The following is a 20,331-nucleotide window of genomic DNA, read 5'->3' as shown; positions in this document are numbered from 1 at the left end:
TGTGCAATAATCATGCTGTCTACTCAGCATCTTGATATGCCACACCTGTGTAGTGGATGGATTACCTCGGCAAAGGAGAAGTGCTCACAAAAACAGATTTAGACGAATTTGTGAACAATCGTTGAGAGAAAAAGGCCTTTTGTGAACATAGAGTTGCATTTATATTTTTGTTTAGTATAAATAAAATTGGCAGCATGGTGGGGCAGCAGGTAGTGTCGCAGTCACATAGCTCCAGAGACCTGGAGATTGTGGGTTCAAATCCTGTTCCAGGTGACTGACTGTGAGGAGTTTGGTGTGTTCTCCCCATGTCTGCGTGGGTTTCCTCCGGGTGCTCCGGTTTCCTCCCACAGTCCAAAAACACACATTGGTAGGTGGATTGGCGACTCAAAAGTGTCCGTAGGTGTGAGTGAATGTGTGAGTGTGTGTGTTGCCCTGTGAAGGACTGGCGCCCCCTCCAGGGTGTATTCTGGCCTTGCGTCCAATGATTCCAGGTAGGCTCTGGATCCACCGCAACCCTGAACTGGATAAGCGGTTACAGATAATGAATGAATGAATAAATAAAATTAAAAGACAGTGAACAAAATGTGACTCAACAATTCTGCAGGATTTGGGAGTCCACTAAGTCTTACCATCAAATAAACAGTACTTATGGATTTTTTTTCTAAAACAGACAGAGAAAATGTTTTGTTTTTGCTTCCAATTTGAAAATATCTGCAGTTTCAGTATGTCCTTTCTTGGTATGAAGACAACCCCACAGTATAAGTCTGAAAGGATGCATACCAATCTCTTAGAAGAAAATCAAACAAATATATTTTTGGTGTTCTCAGTACAACAGAGTGTCCATCCTAAAGCCCAGACCCCAGCAAAACTGAATGTGTTTGGGATTATTTGGATTATAAAATAAAGAAAATGGAACTTCTAAGACTGAAATTTGGATCAAACTTTGTAATTTAAAAATGGAAAGCAAGTCACCTGAAAAGAATGGTAGTTGTAATAAAGACAAAGTTGTCTTTAAAATACAGCTTTCTTCTAAATGTGTTGTTTTTATCCCTAATAATTAATGTATTAAATGATGGAAGTGTATTTTCCAGATTCTCAAAGTTTCTCAAAAAACATCAAGTGCCTTATCTGCTGTTAAACAATTCAAGCCTCCACACCTGGTTTTATAACAAATCATTCAAATGAACTTAGAATAACTACCTTCACAGTAAGTTCTTAATGATAAATAAATTCTGTTTAGTGTCTCTTTGGTGGGTGAGTCGTATAGACAAGCAGCAACTCTCTAGACCAGCCTCTATCAGTGGCAGTTTAAGATGGTTTCTGCGAGGCTGATTTGTCTGCTCTTGACCTTTCCAGCAAACTGTCCCATCATCCAACAGCGGGGCTCCTGAGGGACCGCATCCACACAGCCCGGCTCTGCTGGTAATGAAGCCTGTCATCCCCCTCACATCCTCCAGCAGGCCCACGCTGGACGCAGCTCCAGCCCTGAACAGCCCTCCATTGATTCACTGCTTTATTCCAAACCTGCTCTGAGCTCCCGATGAAGCTTTTGGCCATTTTCAGACCTCTTCACACATCCACTTCTTGCTAAACTTGTTATAACCTCTACTGCAGAGGGGCTCATGATAGAAAAGTGGGTGTTTTATGCTCCTACTTAAACTGAAATCTCCAAACTATGCCAATTTTTTTGTGACACTGTTACAGGGTCTCAAACAAATCTGTATGTTAAAGCTTTTGTTCCAAAATGCAATAAAAGCCATTTTTGTTTGTTTTATGATAGATATCACTTTTATTACAAAAATAATAAGGCATTTATTGAAAATGTGTAAAACATCTAAATGTTACAATAAGGCCATAAAAAAGAGAACTTTTGATATCTACGTGTACAGTGCTTAACTTGGACTTTCTCAAAGATTTGCTGAAAATGACAAGAAATGAGCGCAGAACCTATTTTATGCAATTTTTTTGTTTTATTCACTTAAAGCTCAAACAGAAAAACAAGTTTTTTTTCTGATGTTGTATTGGACAATGCTTATTCTTACAAATATAGACTATTGTGGAACAAAACCTTTCATATAAACTGCGTATTAGTGTATGCCAGAATAACAGGGGCGGCACGGTGGCGCAGCAGGTAGTGTCGCAGTCACACAGCTCCAGGAACCTGGAGGTTGTGGGTTCAATTCCCGCTCTGGGTGAGTTGGTGAGTTGGTGTGTTCTCCCTGTGTCCGTGTGGGTTTCCTCCGGGTGCTCCGGTTTCCTCCCAAAAAAACACACGTGGATTGGTGACTGTTTGGTGTGTGTTGCCCTGTGAAGGACTGGCGCCCCCTCCAGGGTGTATTCCTGCCTTGCTCCAAATGATTCCAGGTAGGCTCTGGACCCACTGTGACCCTGAATTGGATAAGCGGCTACAGATAATGAATGAACATTATATAAGTAACTTTTTACCTTTTTTATCCTTGAAGCACCACTAAGAATATGATGTATTGTAAAACCAATACCACCTAACTTACTTTTTTCCAGGGGTCCTCAAATAGGCGACTCCCTTCACCAGTGTTTCTCTGAATTAAGCCTATGACACCTCCAGAACAGCAGTGTCAAGAGATGAAAATAACCCACACTTCTAATCCAAGCATATCTGTTTAAATGTACATCCAAACTGGCCTCCCTAGTGACTAAGGCCATACTCAACTCCAACTGGCATCGCTAATGCATGCTCACTGCCATCAGTTCAGCAAGGGAACACACAACTGTGCCCATCACTTCCTAATCCGTAAAATCCATATTGGCCTCCACAGTGAAAAAAAGACTACCCAACAATGCAAATCCATAGTGGCCACCCTGGTGATTAAGGCCACTGGCACCATTAATGCTTTCTCAGTGCCACCGGTTTCATCTGAATCTACACACACCACAACTACCTAGGCTTCCATGTACCTAAAACCCCAAAACACCTCAGCCATTCCGCATTTTTCCACCTAGTTTGTGTGCTGTTTATCCACAACATTTCAGCCATTAACTCCTTCACTGCTACCTATAGTTTTCAGCTTCAAATAGCAAACTGAATAAGCAAGGATGTGGCAGACTTGTCTATAGAAATTTCTGCTGGTCCTCTATGTGCCTGTCCCCATGTTCTTGCCCCTTAGCCAGTCAGCGTCCTTCAGCTTCTTCCATTCAAAAGCTTCATCTACTTCATCCTGAAATGGAAATGTTAAATCTAGAATATAAAATATCCATTTACTTTCAGAGAACACCACGTCTGCCCTCCATGTAGTTAATGCAATACACTGCGGGACCTGTAGTTTTTTTTTTTATTATCTATATTACCTAGCAACTTCCAATCTCGCGCTTCACAACATCTAACAATATTTATAGCCTACGCTCGCTCTCCAATACGTTCTCCCTCACACACAAACCTACACTCACTATTACTACCACCACTAAGCAATGAATTAACCTCATGGTGCTTACTTTCAAATAAACATGTTCATACGCTTAGCACATGGTTATATCTAAATGCATATCAACTATGTGACAAACTAACATTACGTACTGATACATTATGTTTCAGTGTGCCAAACTCCACACATTTTGCAACTGGTGTCTTCACCTGCATGCTGTCCAAGATTTTGCAGAGTTGGAAAGACATCGCAAGTTGCTCCTAGCAAAAATTGTATGTAACTCCTATCCATTGCCCACAACTCTTGCCAGGTGACCTATTTTAAAATATGCTTATTTAGAAAAAACACTTGTTTGCACAAAAAAAAAACAAACAAACAAAAAACTATAAAGCAAAAATCACATTTAGAAATCCTTACACACATGTTCAAATCTTTATTTCAGTGATAAGTGTGTGTTATCAGTGAACAAAGCAGCTAACAATAAAATATTGTGAATTAAAATGAAAAAATTAAAATAAACTCTTTTGAATTAAACAAGAAAATGATTGCCCATCACAAAAATTAAGTAAAACAAGGATGACTTTTACACATAGTTTATTTTAATAAACAAATATATTAAAAATAAAATATTTCACCAAATAAATATTCATAATATAAGAAGCAACTTGTTGGATCTACTATACAATTACTCTTAATGAAGTTAAAAGTATTGCAGCATATGGTAATTAAAGCAAAACTAGGTAAGATTTTGTATTTTTGCTCATGGGCTTCCCCTATGGTTGCAGAGTGTAATTCACATAAACAGCACTGTCTGAAAATTAAGGGAGAGATATAGGAGATGTAGTTTCTTCTTACCTACAAATACATAGTGCTGTTTCAGCAGTGCAGAGCCCAGATTAGCAATGGCCACTGCTTTATTCACCCTAATACATGTAATTATGCTTTTAAAGCCGAATTTTAAGATAAAAATACTACCTATTGTTGCTTTAAACATCCACATTTAATTTCAGGTTGCAGATATAATTCATCTAAATAATAAATAACACTGAAGTTTTATTGTTTTTGGCAGTCTCAGAAAGTTTAATTTATAAATCCCAGGTAAAATACAACATCAGGATTAAAAAAAAAAATCTGTTTTCGAAGTTGTTCTGCTAGGTCCTGAGTAGTGACATCTAATTCTCAGAATACTACGTTTGCAGCTAAGTACATTAATATTTGGCACTCATGAGAAAGTATGCATATTGTTGTAACCCCTAGGATCAGTATCATGATCATTGATATGTTTTAACAATTCACATTTAAGAACAAATACAATTACAAACACGGCATTTCATTATTATTTCAAAAGGTACCTCAATAGTTGTATCTTAAACCTTGTAGCTGTCCTAACATGTTTAAAGCATGTATATTGATGAAAATATATAAATCCTTATAATATAAATATATACATATGTCATTCCAATCAAACTGAGGTATAACATACAACATATGGCCAAAATTTTGTAAACACCTTTATGTCCTATATTTTTTTATTTTATATTTATTAAGGGTTTTAAAAGGTATTTTGTCTTATTTGCTGAATTAACAGTGTCTTCCCGTCTGAGAATGCTTCCGATAAGATGCTGAAACATTTGCATGAAGATATGATGGCCATGAGCACAGTAGCGAGGTCACTGAGAATTCTAGAATCCCATTTCTTTCCATATTTTTTACTGAAATTATATAAACTGCGTATGCACAAATAAACATTTGTTCACAGTGAGTTCACCTTAAACATTTTGAATTCACTCATTTCAGGGGGTGTCTATGAACTTTTGGATATGGACAGTATGTGAATAACTTATACACATACAATAACATACTATTTTGCTACTAAAGGACCCCTTACAAATCAAACAGTTCGTATACTAACTCTAACCTCTGCTGCTAGGGTAGAGCATGATGATGAAATCAACGATACCATATACATATATATATAAAAATTCTAAAATTTCATAGTGACCAGAATTATCTTTTGTAAATATAGATAGTAGTCTATTGATGATATGACCATTTATTGTCCAATGAATGTAAATTGTAAATGTGACAGTTCTCAGTTATCTGAAAAATATATATCATGAATAATACATAATGTAGAATTCTAAACACTTCTGTTAGTTTTGTTTAATCAAAATATTTTTTCTCTTCCCATTAGGGTGGTTGATGTTAAAGCAAAAGTTTGCATGCATTAGGTATTATTATTATTTTTTTTTTTGTCAAGTTTATCAGCCTTTATTGCACAAATAATATAAGTAGCTGAAGGTTGCTAGTTTAGCAGTCTCTATAAGAGTGTTATATGAGCTTGAGAGAAGTACAATTAGTGTTAGTGGTATTGATATGTATTTTCATAGCGATATGCTTTTTGTCCTCCATCTGCCGATGCCAAAAATATATAGAAATTTAATATCTGTAAGTGTTAATATGTAATCATATTTCAGTCAGGCTGTAGTCCAAGTCTGGTGAACCAGGCTACCAACCTTCCACTTCAACAACAAAAGGCTCTTTGACTTCGATTTTTCCACTGTTCACAATCACACACTCAGTGTAGGGCACGTTCCTGTCATTCGTGTCTTGGAGCTCAATGGTATGAACCACAGTCTACAGAAAATAGAGAGAGAGAGAGAGAGAGAGAGAGAGAGAGAAGGGGGAGAGAACACTTGTGAGAAACTGATATGGGATAATTCATTCTAGCTAAAGCTCTATTCCAGCTCATCATAAAAGAATTGGATGGAGCTCTAGTTGAAACTCATCACAGCCTAATGTTGTAGGGACTTATACCTCTCTAACTGACTGGGCATGGTGACCTTACACTCATATGTGGCTATTCCACAGCATCCCATTAGCCTGTACAAGCTATGTGTGCAAAATTGAATGTTTGTGTCCACAAGAGGTTATCTACAAACATTTGGACATATTTTGCACATACAGCCTAATTAAATTGCATAATTTAGGGATGCAAAATTCTGTTTTTAATGAGATCTTTATTTTATTGCTAGCACTCGCTCATAGAAAGTACTACAAATGTTCAGGTGTGTTTCATGTATTCATTTATCTCTCATAATATGAAGAAAAAAAACACTGTCAACACAAAAAATTTCAGCATTGACCAATTTGTCTAAAAACTGATTACTGAGTACAGTGAAACCTTGACTTACAAGTGAATCAAGTTATGATTTTTCCGATTTTTGCTTTATGATGCGAGCCGAGATGTGAGTTACGAGGGAAAGCGCTTACACCACCTGCCACTAGGTAGCACAGCGAGCGTTCAGTTCACTTGGTTATCTTGCTGTGCATCTCTGTCGTATCGCTGTTTTTATAGCATTGTAGTATTAAGTGTGTAGCGAGTAAGTTAAGCAATAGACCACGAAAAGAAAAACTCCCCCAACCTCCTTCACCTTTGCCAGCATCTTCATCTGATCTTCAAGGTAAATACACTTAATAGAACCAGTTTATTTCTTTACATTCTCTTTTATTATTCATTCATTCATTCATTATCTGTAACCGCTTATCCAATTCAGGGTCGCGGTGGGTCCAGAGCCTACCTGGAATCATTGGGCTAAAGGCAGGGAATACACCCTGGAGGGGGCGCCAGTCCTTCACAGGGCAACACAGACACACACACACACATTCACACCTACGGACACTTTTGAGTCACCAATCCACCTACTAACGTGTGTTTTTTTTTTGGACTGTGGGAGGAAACCGGAGCACCCGGAGGAAACCCACGCGGACACAGGGAGAACACACCAACTCCTCACAGACAGTCACCCGGAGCGGGAATCGAACCCACAACCTCCAGGTCCCTGGAGCTGTGTGACTGCGACACTACCTGCTGCACCACCGTGCCGCCCTCTCGTTTATTATATGTTATTATTTTTTATACATTATTTGTTATTTATAAAGTACATTTTTCTTATTTATAAACACGCAACAAAAAAAAGTGGTGTGGTTTTTAGGGAGCTGGAATGGATTAATAGCATTCCAATTTATTTTAATGGGGAAATTTAATTTGATATACAAGCCAATTGAGCTACAAGTGCGGTCACAGAACTAATTAAACTTGTAAGTCAAGGTATTACTGTATTTAAATTTACATTGCATTATGAAGTAAATATCTTACACACATTTATTGTCTAATAATTGCATATATACCTACCATGCCTTCCAAGACTTTGCCAAAGACAACATGTTTGCTGTCCAGCCAAGGAGCCCTTACTAAAGTGATGAAGAACTGAGAGCCATTGGTGTCAGGACCTGCATTAGCCATGCTGACCCAGCCTGTGCCCTGGTGCTTCAGCTTAAAATTCTCATCTGCAAATGTTTTACCATAGATGCTCTTGCCTATAGAGAGAGATTTACAACTGAATGCATCAAAATTTAGGGAACATTTACTGTATATTGTCCTGCATGGCATGACACTGGTATCTATGAAAAACAATGAAAATCCTCCTGAATTACCTCCTGATCCATCTCCAACTGTGAAATCACCTCCTTGTATCATGAAGTCTTTGATCACACGGTGGAACTTGCTGCCCTTGTAACCATAACCTTTCTAGAATGACCAAGGTTTGTAAGTTATGATAAAGCAAAAGTGAGTGAAGTCAGGTATGAAAATTTGTATAAATTAACTGCTACAGAGGTCAGTCATTCATTCATTGTTTGTAACTGCTTTATCCTGTTCAGGGTCACAGTTTGTCCAGAACCTACCCAGAATCATTGGGCGCAAGCAGGAACACACCCTGGACATCACAAACTCGTACATTATAACCTATGGACACTTTGTGATTAGCCAATCCACCTACCAACATGTTTTTGGAGACATGGGGAGAACACATCTCACAGACACTGACCCGAGGCTGGGACTGAGCCCGCAACCCCAAGGAGACTAGAGCTGCGACAGCAACACTACCTGCTGTACAAACATGCAACTTTGTTTACTTCTTTTAAATACATAAATCTAAATAGTTTAATCAAGGATTTACAGCTTTTACATACAATAGAAACAGTGGGCAACATGACATTGTATATTTCAAAACAAGAGTGATCCATTACTTTACAAACACTGTTATAAACAGTCAGAAATTAATTTCATCCCATAAGCAAGTCCATTTGAAATTATTTAATTCAATGTGGTTTGAGGCAAGTGGGTAATGATTGTAGCTTATAGCTCAAGCAAATCTAAATTAGCAAAACTCTACACCAACCATGTTTTGTTTGATCAAATACCTTTGAACACATGAAAACAAACATTCAATTCTAATCAGTCAGGCTTTGTGAAAACAGAATGCAGGTGGTCTCATGTCTAAAAAGACCAATATTTTCACAGTTTATCAAAAGAAATAACCTACCTCTCCAGTTGCAAGAGCTACAAAATTTTTCACGGTCAAGGGGACGACCTCTCCAAAGAGTCCAATCACAATCCTGCCAACCTCATGTCCTCCTACTGTGATGTCAAAAAACACCTGCAAAAAGCAGCAAGGAAAAAGACAGGATTAATAGGAAAACTTCTGCCATATTATGATCAAAATAGGCACAGTAAAATCCAATGATTTGAGCTCTTTGTCAAAAAGGTTATCTAAAAGTTTATTTTCTAAAAGTTCCTTATACTGTATTTATTATTTTAAACATGATAGATTCTGATGTTATATTAGGACAAATTTAATGACTAATGATTTAATAAATGAGCAAAAAATATCCAGAAATGTAATCTAGTTAAAGACATTTTAGTAAATATCATTCAATTATGCAGATATTAATAGTAATATTAATTATAGTAATAGCAAAATCTTTCTTAATTCATAAATCAAAGATAATATTGAAAAATATCAAAGGTACATCTTTAGCAACATTAGAAGTGAGGGAATCATACTGAAATTGACATATAAACCAAGCACTCAATATTAACACAACTAACAGATAATGTGAATAACATTGATTTTCTTGTTACAGTGGCATCTGTCGTGGGCTGGGATGTATTAGGCAGCAAGCGAACAGTCAGTGCTTGAAGTTGTTTTGTTGGAGGCAAGTCAAATCTACATGAGTAATGGTCTCATCAACTTTGACAAAGAACATGTTTGTCATATGTCATGTGAAGGTAATAATGTGTTGGTCAGGACATCTTCAGAACGGCAGGTCTTGTGAGGAATTCACAATATGCAGTATTTAGAACCTACCAAAAGGAAGACAAGCCGTGAATTGCTGACAGGGTTACAGTCACCCAATATTCGTTAATGGGATGGGGAAAGAATGGGTCAGACCCAAGCATAATTAGTACATCCACTGCGTTTTCTAACAAATTTATACTGGTTCACTGGTTGCCCTTCCTTGGAAAAAATTTGGTAGGTACCAACCACTACATAAAAAAAATCCATACAATACCTGGTATTTTGGAGATACTCTGACCAAAATTTGAAAAGCAGTTATACAGCAGTTATACACATTTTTTAGACAATTTTAATGCAGAAGGGCCATTTGAGATATTTCCTTTTTTATATACTGTTATTAGAATGCATATTTGTACAGAGAATATATTGCAACATAGGTTTGACATAATAAAATGTTGTACTAGAGGAAAATGTTAATCGGAAATATTCATTCATTCATTATCTGTAACCGCTTATCCAATTCAGGGTCGCGGTGGGTCCAGAGCCTACCTGGAATCATTGGGCGCAAGGCGGGAATACACCCTGGACACTTTTGAGTCGCCAATCCACCTACCAACGTGTGTTTTTGGACTGTGGGAGGAAACCGGAGCACCCGGAGGAAACCCACGCGGACAAGGGGAAAACACTAAATCTGAAATATTTGGAATCATAACATTAAATATATTAATAGCCTTGTGCCCAATGATTCCGAGTAGACTCCGGACCCACCACGACACTGAACTGGATAAGAGATTACAGATAATGAATGAATGAATATATTAATACTCATTTACATTTCTTCTGTGCAATTACATTGTTGAGATGTAGTGTCATTCAGATCTAGTAGATGTGAAATGGTTTATAACTGAAAAAATTCTGACTGTGATTTTTATCACTGTTGATGACAGGACAAATATAGTCATTTTACTTACAACCCAAAACCACTATATAGCCTACAGTTTTTTCTTTGTTTTGATATGTAGTGTTGACAATGTCAAAATAACAGTAAATTTCTTTGGAAACTACATTCCATGTACCTCTCCACCATAAACATATTTATTAAATTACACTAGACTTATCATGTCTCAGAGAGATCAGATATTCAAAATATTTTCTGTTATAGCATTCTTTAAGGTAGCTAATTAACCAGCTAACTTAAAGGAGCAATCTGTAATACTGACACCAAGCGTTTAAAATCTGAAATATAATACAGTTTACTGGGCGGGGGTGGACGACTACTGACGTGACATGATTTTAGGCTACTTCACCACTTCTTCAAGCGAACCAAACGGAGTAGGGAAGGACGGGACTAGTTTGTGAACGAAACGCTTCTCGAAATTCTATGTAAGCTCTAGAAAAACAGAATCTCGGACGTTTGTGAAATTCCGCCTGGACATTTTTTAAGTCTAAAATGTCCAGGTAAAAGAAGACGTCTGGTCACCCTAGTATTGTCTAAACCACATTCAAATTTTAAACTAGACAAGGCTGGTGTTATTTTCCCTTCAACCCTAAATGTCATTTTAGGAGGCAAATCCTTACTTCTTATTCACATTTTTAATATCCAAGTATTTAGTTCCGCCTTAAATGGGTACATTATTTGCGTTATTCTCCAGCTTTTTATTGAATACCCATTTCCAACTTAAACAGCTATGCTAAGCTAAAGCTAGCACTAGGTTTGATAAACTAAACTCGTTTTGAAACACTTCTAATTTCCCATTTTATCCATCCATTTAAAAAATGGACAGAGTGTACATCATGTCACTACCTACTAGTGAAACGCTTAAATATTTGCTGTGTACTACAAAGCTTGATTTCTCCATTCCACCTTAAATAGGTGAATATGCAAGGCTCTTCAGACACAATCCTTACTCCTTAATATGTTTATAACACACACAAACACACACACCACGAAGAAACACATGAATCTGCATCAATTTGTTTAAAACAATGTTATTTATACCTTTCAGTCATTTTGTTATTCACCTTCTTCATATAAAACATTTGAAACATCAATATGCCTCTCTCTCTCTCTCTCTCTCACACACACACACACACACACACACACATATATATATATATAAAACAAACTATGCCGTATATTAGTCGAAAAAGTTGCTGTTCTTTAGTGTTGCTGCTTCTAAATTGTCCCCACTTTTTAAACACAAGACAATATTTCCTCTCATTTTACACCGTTTATGTTCATGGAGATTTTTAGAAAGACAATGGGGATTTTTGGATCCAGTAAAATATAACATTAACCCTGTTCACTTGGTCATTTCATGGCTGCAAAGCACTATGTTTCACTATATATGACCTGGCAATGTGATGCGTTTTTACTAATATGATTGGACAGAAGGCAGGATCTGAGGCTGAAATTCCAGTAGAGCTCCACTCCGAACTGGGCACTTCTCAATGAGAATATACTGCTCCAGCACTGCTCTCAGGGATGCTAGTGTTTCAATGTAGACTGTTTCTTTAATCCATGACCACACACCCTGGTCATTTTATGACGTAAATACAGTAAATATATTACAAATTATATACAGTAAATATATAGCAAATTGCTCCTTTAAGCCCAAAGTCAAGCCTGTCCAATAGGAACAAAGCTGAGAGTGACACCTATTGGACAGGACTCAACTTTGGGTAAATTACCTGGCCAACTGAATAATCCTGCTTTGTGGAATACCACCCAGGAAGTGTAAGCTAGATTTGGAGAAGGAAAAAAATAAAATAAAATAAAATAAATACATAAAAAAAAAGATTAAAAAATAATAAGAAGGGTGGCATGATGGTGCAGAAGGTAGTGTCACAGTCCCACAGCTCCAGTGACCTGGAGGTTGTGGGTTCGAATCCCACCCTGGTTGACTGTCCGAGTCTGGTGTGTCCTCCCCGTGTTTGTGTGGGTTTCCTCCCAACAGTCCAAAAACACACGTTGGTAGGTGGACTGGCAAATCAGAAGTGTCCATAGGTGTGAATGAATGTGTGCGTCACCCGGTGAAGGACTGACGCCACATCCAGGGTGTGTTCCGGCCTTGCGCCCACTGATTTCAGGTAGGCTGCGGACCCACCACAACCCTGAACTGGATAAGCGGTTACAGTGAATTAATTAATGAATAAATATATAAATAAATATATAAATAAACAAATAAGAATGATAAACTAATAATAATAACAATAAAAAAGAAATGTCTGTATATTTTCTCACAATACTCGACAGTCAATACCATGAAATATAGTATGGTCTCCGTATGTACTGTAATAATAGACACTTTGACACTTTGTCTAGTGTCCACGTGGCACCGCTGTGCTGGGTTTAAAAAGCCGTTAGAATGCAAGTCATTTCACCAAAGTGGCCAAATGCTTTCCTGTGCTAGGGAGAGATTTTAAGCTAATTTAAGGAAGAACAGACATACATACATTGTATGTAACATTTCATTATATATATATATATATATATATATATATATATATATATATATATATATATATATGTTACATACAATGAGTTTATAAGGCCATTCAAGACAAAAAATGGCAATATACACAAGTGACGCCCTTGACGTAACAAAAATGAGGAGCTTGCTATATTTTAAAATGGATTCTTATTTCTTAAAGATGCTTTGAACTGAATGTTTATGTCTCCTATATATTATTTTAATCCTGAAGGTGTTGCAGTGCTGCTGCATTGTTATTTCTCGCAGACAGGAGACAATATATTGACATTATTTTCCGTTCCGCCTTGAACGGTACCGCAGCTACACGTCGGCCAATACCCCTTTAAGGTGGAATGGAAAATAAGATGAATATGAAGCCAGTTTCAGCCTCAAATATGGAGCTAGAGAATGCAGTGGTGAGATACTTACCTTCTCCGTCACCTTTGGGCCAACTTTCGCTTTAGAATCCACCACGTTTATTAAAAATGGTAAATAAAACACGACACATTTCTTCCAAATACTGAACCAGCGCATGGCTATATAATAACGTCAGCGACGCGGGTTCGTATTGACAAGCTGGGATTTCACATTTCCTGTGATATTTTGCCCACCGAATTTCTGACAAGCCCCGCACTTCCTGAGCTCAGATTGGCTGTTTGTTCTACAAAGCGTACGTAAACACATCTGGTCAGCCAATCACAGCACGAGACACGACGCGCTGCTCTTCAGTCCTACCTCAGGAGAAGGGAGTCGTCGAAATACGGGTGGTAAACAAAAGTCTCAGGCTGTGTCCAAAACCACGCTTAACTAAAATAAACAGTATGTTAAAAGAGCACCACAATTAGCAGTCCATTCATTAGATTAGCATGAATCGTGTAGGTATATGTGGTTTTAAATATAACCTCATTTACCGGACGAACCTGCTCACTGAGATGCTCTTTTAATATTATGCATTGAGATCCTATTTTTGTTCATAATTCTGAGAAAGTGATTTATTTTTATAAGTCATAATTTTGAGAAACCTTATTTTATGTGAGTATAAGTCATATAAGTAAGCAAACAACATTTGATTGATTGATGAAATATAAGATTAAATTATATGCACATAGGAATAAATGGTAAACAATAAATGGTACTTAGCAAAACCTAAATGTTTAATGCTTTAACTTTTCTAAACGCCTGCAAAAATAAAATATGATTTTGAGGGTTTATCAGATGAGTTTGATATAAAAAGTATGTAAGCAATCCCAATCTATGACTACAGAGTCAGAAACAGTATTATTGATAAAAGCCTCTGAAAGCAAAAGATACAAGAAAAAGATGCCATTATCAACAATAGTTAAAACTTTTTATAGTTAAAAATATGTAGATTCACAAGCTGTTTTGCTTTTGAAAACATTTAGTTTTCTCTGCAATGCTTCATTTTAACAAGTTTTAATCAATTAATTTATCGTCAACCTGTAAATAAAATTCATATGAATCTTTTACAAAAATTGTAGGAATACCCATTAGTTCTTCTGTATTGCAGCTTCTGATACATTAGTCATCACTGATGGGCTTATGGTATGTAACATGGAAGCGCTTGACCCCACCAGGTCTAACTGTCACAGATTTCCATTTAAATCCTATTGATTCTTTAATCAGATCACAGGCAAAAGTAGGCTGCAAGCTTCATTAAACTCCCATTTCAGATACAAGCAAAGACATTAACTCAACTGCAGCCATAAAACTACTCTTTTTAGATACCTATAAATGTTTTATGAATTTAAAAGAGAAAAGAAAATCTAATAAGGGCCCAGTTTCCCAATGAAGTTGTAAAGTGTTATCTTATGTTACGAGAGGCTGTTTTACTGTATTCATGTAAATGTCTTAGATTTTTAAGGTGCACAACCAATTAAAAATCCGTCAGATTTAACCCTTTGAAATAACCAATGACCATGTTTAAAAAATGTCATGGAAGTATAGGTGAAAAATATTTGCTGTATAACTGGGCACAACTGTGACCATTTGGATAGTGTGTTGTATATGGCATTAACATTTCATATGCAGTCATGAAAATTCTTTTATTTTCCAGTCCAGTTAATAACACATTTAAACTCTGTCTTTAATGGTTCCCAGCATTTTCCATTCATATTCTAGTGTGACCATTTTACATATTGAAAAACCCCTGTAACAACACCAGTATACTTACTGAATAATGAGAGCAGGGATAACTGTAAGAAGAGCATGTCTGAATGAGCATATGTTTGGCTTGGCAAAAGTGTGTGTGGTGTGTTTGTTTGTTGTGTGTAGTGCGTGTGTGTGTGTATGTGGTGAGTAGGGTGTGTTTGCGTGGTGGTGTGTTTGTATGGTAGAGTGTTCTGTAGTATTTGTGTGGTATGGTCTAGGCTGTGTTTTTATGCAGTGTGTGTGTGTGTGGTGGAGTGTGGCATGTGGGGTGAGTGGTGCTAAATGTGTGTGGATGGTTCACAAAAGGTTTGAATGGTTTACAAAAGGTTGCTAGGTGGTTGCTAAGGTGAAAATGAAATTGAGCCTATCCAAGGGTTGCAGTCACATGATTACTTTGGTTGCCATATTGGGGACCCACCGTCCGGTTTCAGAGCTAAGAACTAATGTAAACAGATAGGAAAGACGGATACATTTATCTCATATACAGGTCCTCTCCCTGCACTGGTCCACCCCCTACAGAAGCCCACTGCCTTTTTACATCAGGGGGGTAAATTATCACACCGTCTTGCATAATGAGGAGAAAAAGGCCGTTATCTTTTCTTAGCCACATTAGCATTTTAGAAAACTGTATTTTAAACTGTTATGCATTTGTCTGTGCTTGTAACCAAACCTGTGTTTTGAATTATTCATACACAGATCATATAAAAGCACACAAGCCACATTTTAAGTCTAAGTATTTTCTGCATTTGGGGCAAATAATCAGACCTTGTTGTCCCTGTGCACTGAGAGTGGAACAAATTCTTGGAGGATAATATTTTATTGTGACTGTCTGGCTCAAATATTTCCCTGTTTGGCTAAAATGTTAATAAATTAGTTCACCATGTCTGAAAGGGAGAGTGATGTTTCTGTGCTGCAGCAAAGCCAAGGATGAATCACAAGTCTCCCTACATCCTCTGTAGGGCACAGTGTGAGTCATACTATAACCGTTTCTGCACTCATGTAGTGCATTGTATGTTGAAAATAATTTTAGTTTGTTTAAAGTTAACTTTTCCTTGTCAAATTAGTGAACAGTCTGAGTGCAGTATATTTAGAGTTGCTATGTGTGATGTACACTATGTAGGGAACATGACACTATTTGGGTGTCTGAATTCCTGTACTGATTGATCAAGGCGAACAGATCTCTGTTTACAGATGTGATGCAGATAAATGTGTCAGGGTTTCTTACTTATATTTCTTTAAAATTATGGATAGAAACAATAAAACCATTTAAATGTCACAGGTTTTATGGATGATGTGTAGCAGATTCTATATGCTGTGTCATTACCTTTAACCCATGGATTGGCCACTGGTTAAAATGCAGGGTGTCAAATCAGCCCAGTATATGCTTGGTCCATAACTCTTTCCTACAATGAGAGCAATGGAGAGAAGTGTAAAAGAAAAGATGCCATGAGCGTTCTTTCTCAGCTGGTTTGTAACCATTGTGACATCATCAGTGTGACCTTTCTGAATGTTCCACCATTCATTCCTATCATAATGTATGATAATTTGAAGAAAACTATAAGTTCAAAAAGCTAAAAGTTCTATATTCGTGTCATATTTTGTGATAGCTCACAAATATGATCTGTACAGATGTTTAAAGCTTCAAAGTTTCAATGCATTTATGTGTTTAAATCTATGCTACTGGTTTTACAGGGATGCCAGATTTGGTTGTTATATATATATGTAGGAAGAGCAGGTTGGATTTGACAATAATAAAATAGCAACCATCAATGTATTTTAACATTGTTACTTTAGTGGAACCTGTACTGAAACATTAAAATTGCAACTTTATTTAAGATCTGAACCTGTACTTTACTGCAGCTTTCATTGTTACATAGTCACTGTGACATTTTAACACAATATTCACTATGAACTTTATAGCATTTGATTAATTCACATTGACCATAAAGACAATAGGATACTGGTAACCTGTGGAATATGCATTCAAATAGAGGTCTACACAAAAAAAAAATTATAAAAAAATATAATATTATAGAGGCAGACTTCAGAACCAAATCCTCTCTTTGGTATATCTTAAAGTACTCAGTGGGCAGTGGCACTTCACATTCCTTACAAGCAGTGTGTTTGTCACTATGACGACTTCTCTGGAAGCAGTGGATTGTCTTGACTAGCCTGTGAGATGCTTTGTCATATCTTGCCTGATCTTCAACAGTAGGAACCAATAGATATCTCCTTCTATGGCTCAGGGATTTTTTGACAGACTTTTGCATAAGAGATTGTGCCACTATCCACGGGGTGAGCAGTGTGATGGTCCCTCTCATTATATCTCTGGAAAACAAATGAAAGACATGTAAAGATGAGGCAACACCACTTCTTAAACCTGAGTTAGATATGGTATCTTGAAACCTATAGTTCATAAACATAAACACCACTCATGTGCTCCCTGTGCTCTCTGAGACTTTGTCAAAGTACTTTAGTGCTTATTCCATCTCTTGACATAGGTCTTACTGCATTTCTCTCCATGTATGTTGTCACTGTGGCAAAGATATTTTCTTTCCAACGAACTAGCATCTTGTCACCTTTGTTCAAAACCTCAGAGATTCCCTGGGGTAACTTCATGAAGTCTTTCTGTGGCTTGTTTGAGATTTCAAGCAGATGATATTGCCTCATTGTTCCAAAATTCCAGTACCATCCTTTTGTCATTTATTGTGGCGGCATCATGAGGCAAGGCTCCACAGTTTGGTTTACCTCAAATCCTCACTATCAAAATCATGAAGAACAGCATTTTTCAGTTTGAGGGATAACTGCAATGTTGCATGCCTTTATGATCACTGATGGGATTAAATGGATTAACAAAATAAACATGATATCAAAATAAACATGGTATCAAAATGTTTAGCATTAGTGTATATCCCTGCTGGATTCAGTAGAACGTCTGTTCAATTCAAGACAGTGAAGTCTAAGAAATTAGTTTTATTACCTGTTTCTCATACCCTATGGAATTTTAAAAAACATTAAATAATATTAAGATATGAGTTCTGAGTTGGATAGTTTGATTTGTGCTTTTCCATTTTTTCTTTTGTTTGTTTTTTGTCTGTATCCTTGTGTTAGTAATAGCTTCTTGACAGATACATGTCCTTTCAGGTCCATGATGTGGTCCACTGGAAAAATGGTCATAAACATATGCTGTCTAAAATGAATATGGAAATATAAGACACTTCACCTTACATTAGTAGCTTGTCAGCCACATAAGCATTGTTTTCTGGTGACAGGGCATGGCCTTGCATCATTTTCTGGGGCCTATTTCAGATGTCTGGCATGGGACATTGGCCTCAAATGTTCTACACATTTACGAGAACTTCAAGATGATGTTGTTGGCTGTCGTAGACCTTTCAGAAGACAGAAACACTTTCTTACACTCAGATCAACATCTGTAGTGTACATTGGAGGCCTCTGTAACTATACAACCAACTCGACCACTGTGGGGTTAATTTATTGCTGAGGATTTTGCTGTGTGGAAACATTGCACACCTGGAGTTAAACCTCTTAAAATAATGGCATCACCAGCCAGTTCTTGAGCCTCTGTCAGTTTGTAGAAGGCTACCTGCAGGTAAGGGAAACACTGAGGTAAAGGCTCCATATTAAACTATTTATGCTAGGTTTTCTATTAATCTGACTTATTACTGCAAAACAATTTAACTATAAAATACCCTTTGACATTACACTGTGTTTTGTTATTGGCTCTTTGTTTGGCTCAGCCAAAAATAATCCAAATATTTTATGTAATTCCCAGCTTTAGTATTACTATATAGAAACATGTTAGTACAGAATGTACACAGAAAATATTTCCAATATTTTACAGATAATTGTTGTTTCATCATTGATTCACTTTTTATATGAATTGGTCCAGTGCCTACCCTGAATCACTGGGCATAGCGCAGGAACATACACTGAACATGACCTTAGTTCATCACAGTGTATCACATATTAATACCTATGAGCAATTTCACGCAACAGCACATGCACCCCAACCAACTCCCAGACAGTTACCTGAGGTTGGGACCGATACCACAACCCCAGGACCCTGGAGCTAGGTTGTAGCAACACTACATGTTACACTACCATGCTGCCCCACAACACCTTTGCTTTTAATTATAATTTTCAGTAATTTGAGAACAGAGGATACTAGTTACTGTAGTGTTACAAGTTGGATTTTTGCTGCTAAACAGTCTCGTCACCATTGTCAGATTCTACTTTTCATGGTGCAGTATACATTATTAATAGGAGACAGATCTAGACTGCAGGCAAACCAGGAAAGCCCCAAGGACTTCCTTAGAAAAGATGTTGCCTTGATGGCATCATGTGTATTTCTAAAATCCCAATATATGTCTCCACATCAATAATACTTTTATACAAATACAATTAACCACACCATGGTCCCTGATGCACAACCTGTGGAGGATTAGTTTGTCTTTGCTACAGAGAAAGCAACATCTGTTTTTCCCCCAAAAACAAACACATGAACTAACAAACAGACTCATCTGACTGCAGCACACATCTCTGTCTTTTGGACCATCTGAGAAAAACTTGGACCCAAATACTTCATTGTGATTTTACACAGAATTGATATATGGCTTTCTCCTTGTGTATCCGAGATTCAGGTTGCACTTCTTAATTGTCTTAAGTGACAATTTTACAGTGACAACTGTAGCCTGACAGTTTCACATGTGATGCGGTCTGAGGTCTTAATGGTCATGCATAGTGGGTTCCAGTCTTGTTCTACATGGACTGAGATTTTTGGTTTTCTTTAATCTTTTGACAGGTGAAAGAGGAAGTTTGGCTGAAAGTGATGACACATGACCTTTTTATTCTTTGGGTGCTCCTGTTATAGCCAAACCTGTTACCATCACCTGTTACCAATTTGCTTGCTTATTGTGACATGTCACACAGTGGGCAAGTAAATATCTGTAAAATCTTATTTTGCCCCATCACAAATTGTTTTATATGTTGCCGGCATCAACCTCTAAATTTCTACATATTTACAAAATAAAATCTAATTATTAAGTTAAAATACTGGAAATCTTCACTTCGTACTTTTGCCAATTCAATAAATATCCAAGAGAATGAAAAAACAAACAAACAAACAAA

At 37.0% G+C, this 20,331-nt stretch overlaps 1 protein-coding gene across 1 annotated transcript; it reads right to left on the bottom strand.

The window, feature by feature from the left end:
- Positions 1-3,953: 3,953 nt before the first annotated feature.
- On the bottom strand, positions 3,954-13,624 carry ppic (peptidylprolyl isomerase C). The gene is made up of 5 exons (XM_066643501.1): positions 13,444-13,624; positions 8,786-8,899; positions 7,896-7,989; positions 7,594-7,778; positions 3,954-6,035 (listed from the first exon to the last, which is right to left on the bottom strand). The coding sequence occupies exons 1-5, from the start codon at positions 13,546-13,548 to the stop codon at positions 5,907-5,909; spliced, it is 627 nt and encodes a 208-aa protein (XP_066499598.1). The 5' UTR covers positions 13,549-13,624; the 3' UTR covers positions 3,954-5,906.
- Between the last annotated feature and the right edge of the window lie 6,707 nt (positions 13,625-20,331).

The sequence above is a fragment of the Hoplias malabaricus genome, chromosome 14 (assembly GCF_029633855.1).
Source record: "Hoplias malabaricus isolate fHopMal1 chromosome 14, fHopMal1.hap1, whole genome shotgun sequence".
Lineage (NCBI taxonomy): Eukaryota > Metazoa > Chordata > Actinopteri > Characiformes > Erythrinidae > Hoplias > Hoplias malabaricus.
The sequence above is the reverse complement of the archived record's forward strand: the minus strand, read 5'-3'. Positions and strand labels throughout refer to the sequence as shown.

Bases quoted from the DNA above. Each gene is read 5' to 3' on its own strand.
- ppic (XM_066643501.1), bottom strand. From the start codon at position 13,548: ATGCGCTGGTTCAGTATTTGGAAGAAATGTGTCGTGTTTTATTTACCA. The intron at 7,990-8,785 runs GTAGGTTATTTC...TGGTCATTCTAG, and splicing joins TAGCTCTTGCAACTGGAGAG to AAAGGTTATGGTTACAAGGG. The intron at 6,036-7,593 runs GTAGGTATATAT...TATTTTCTGTAG, and splicing joins GCAAAGTCTTGGAAGGCATG to ACTGTGGTTCATACCATTGA.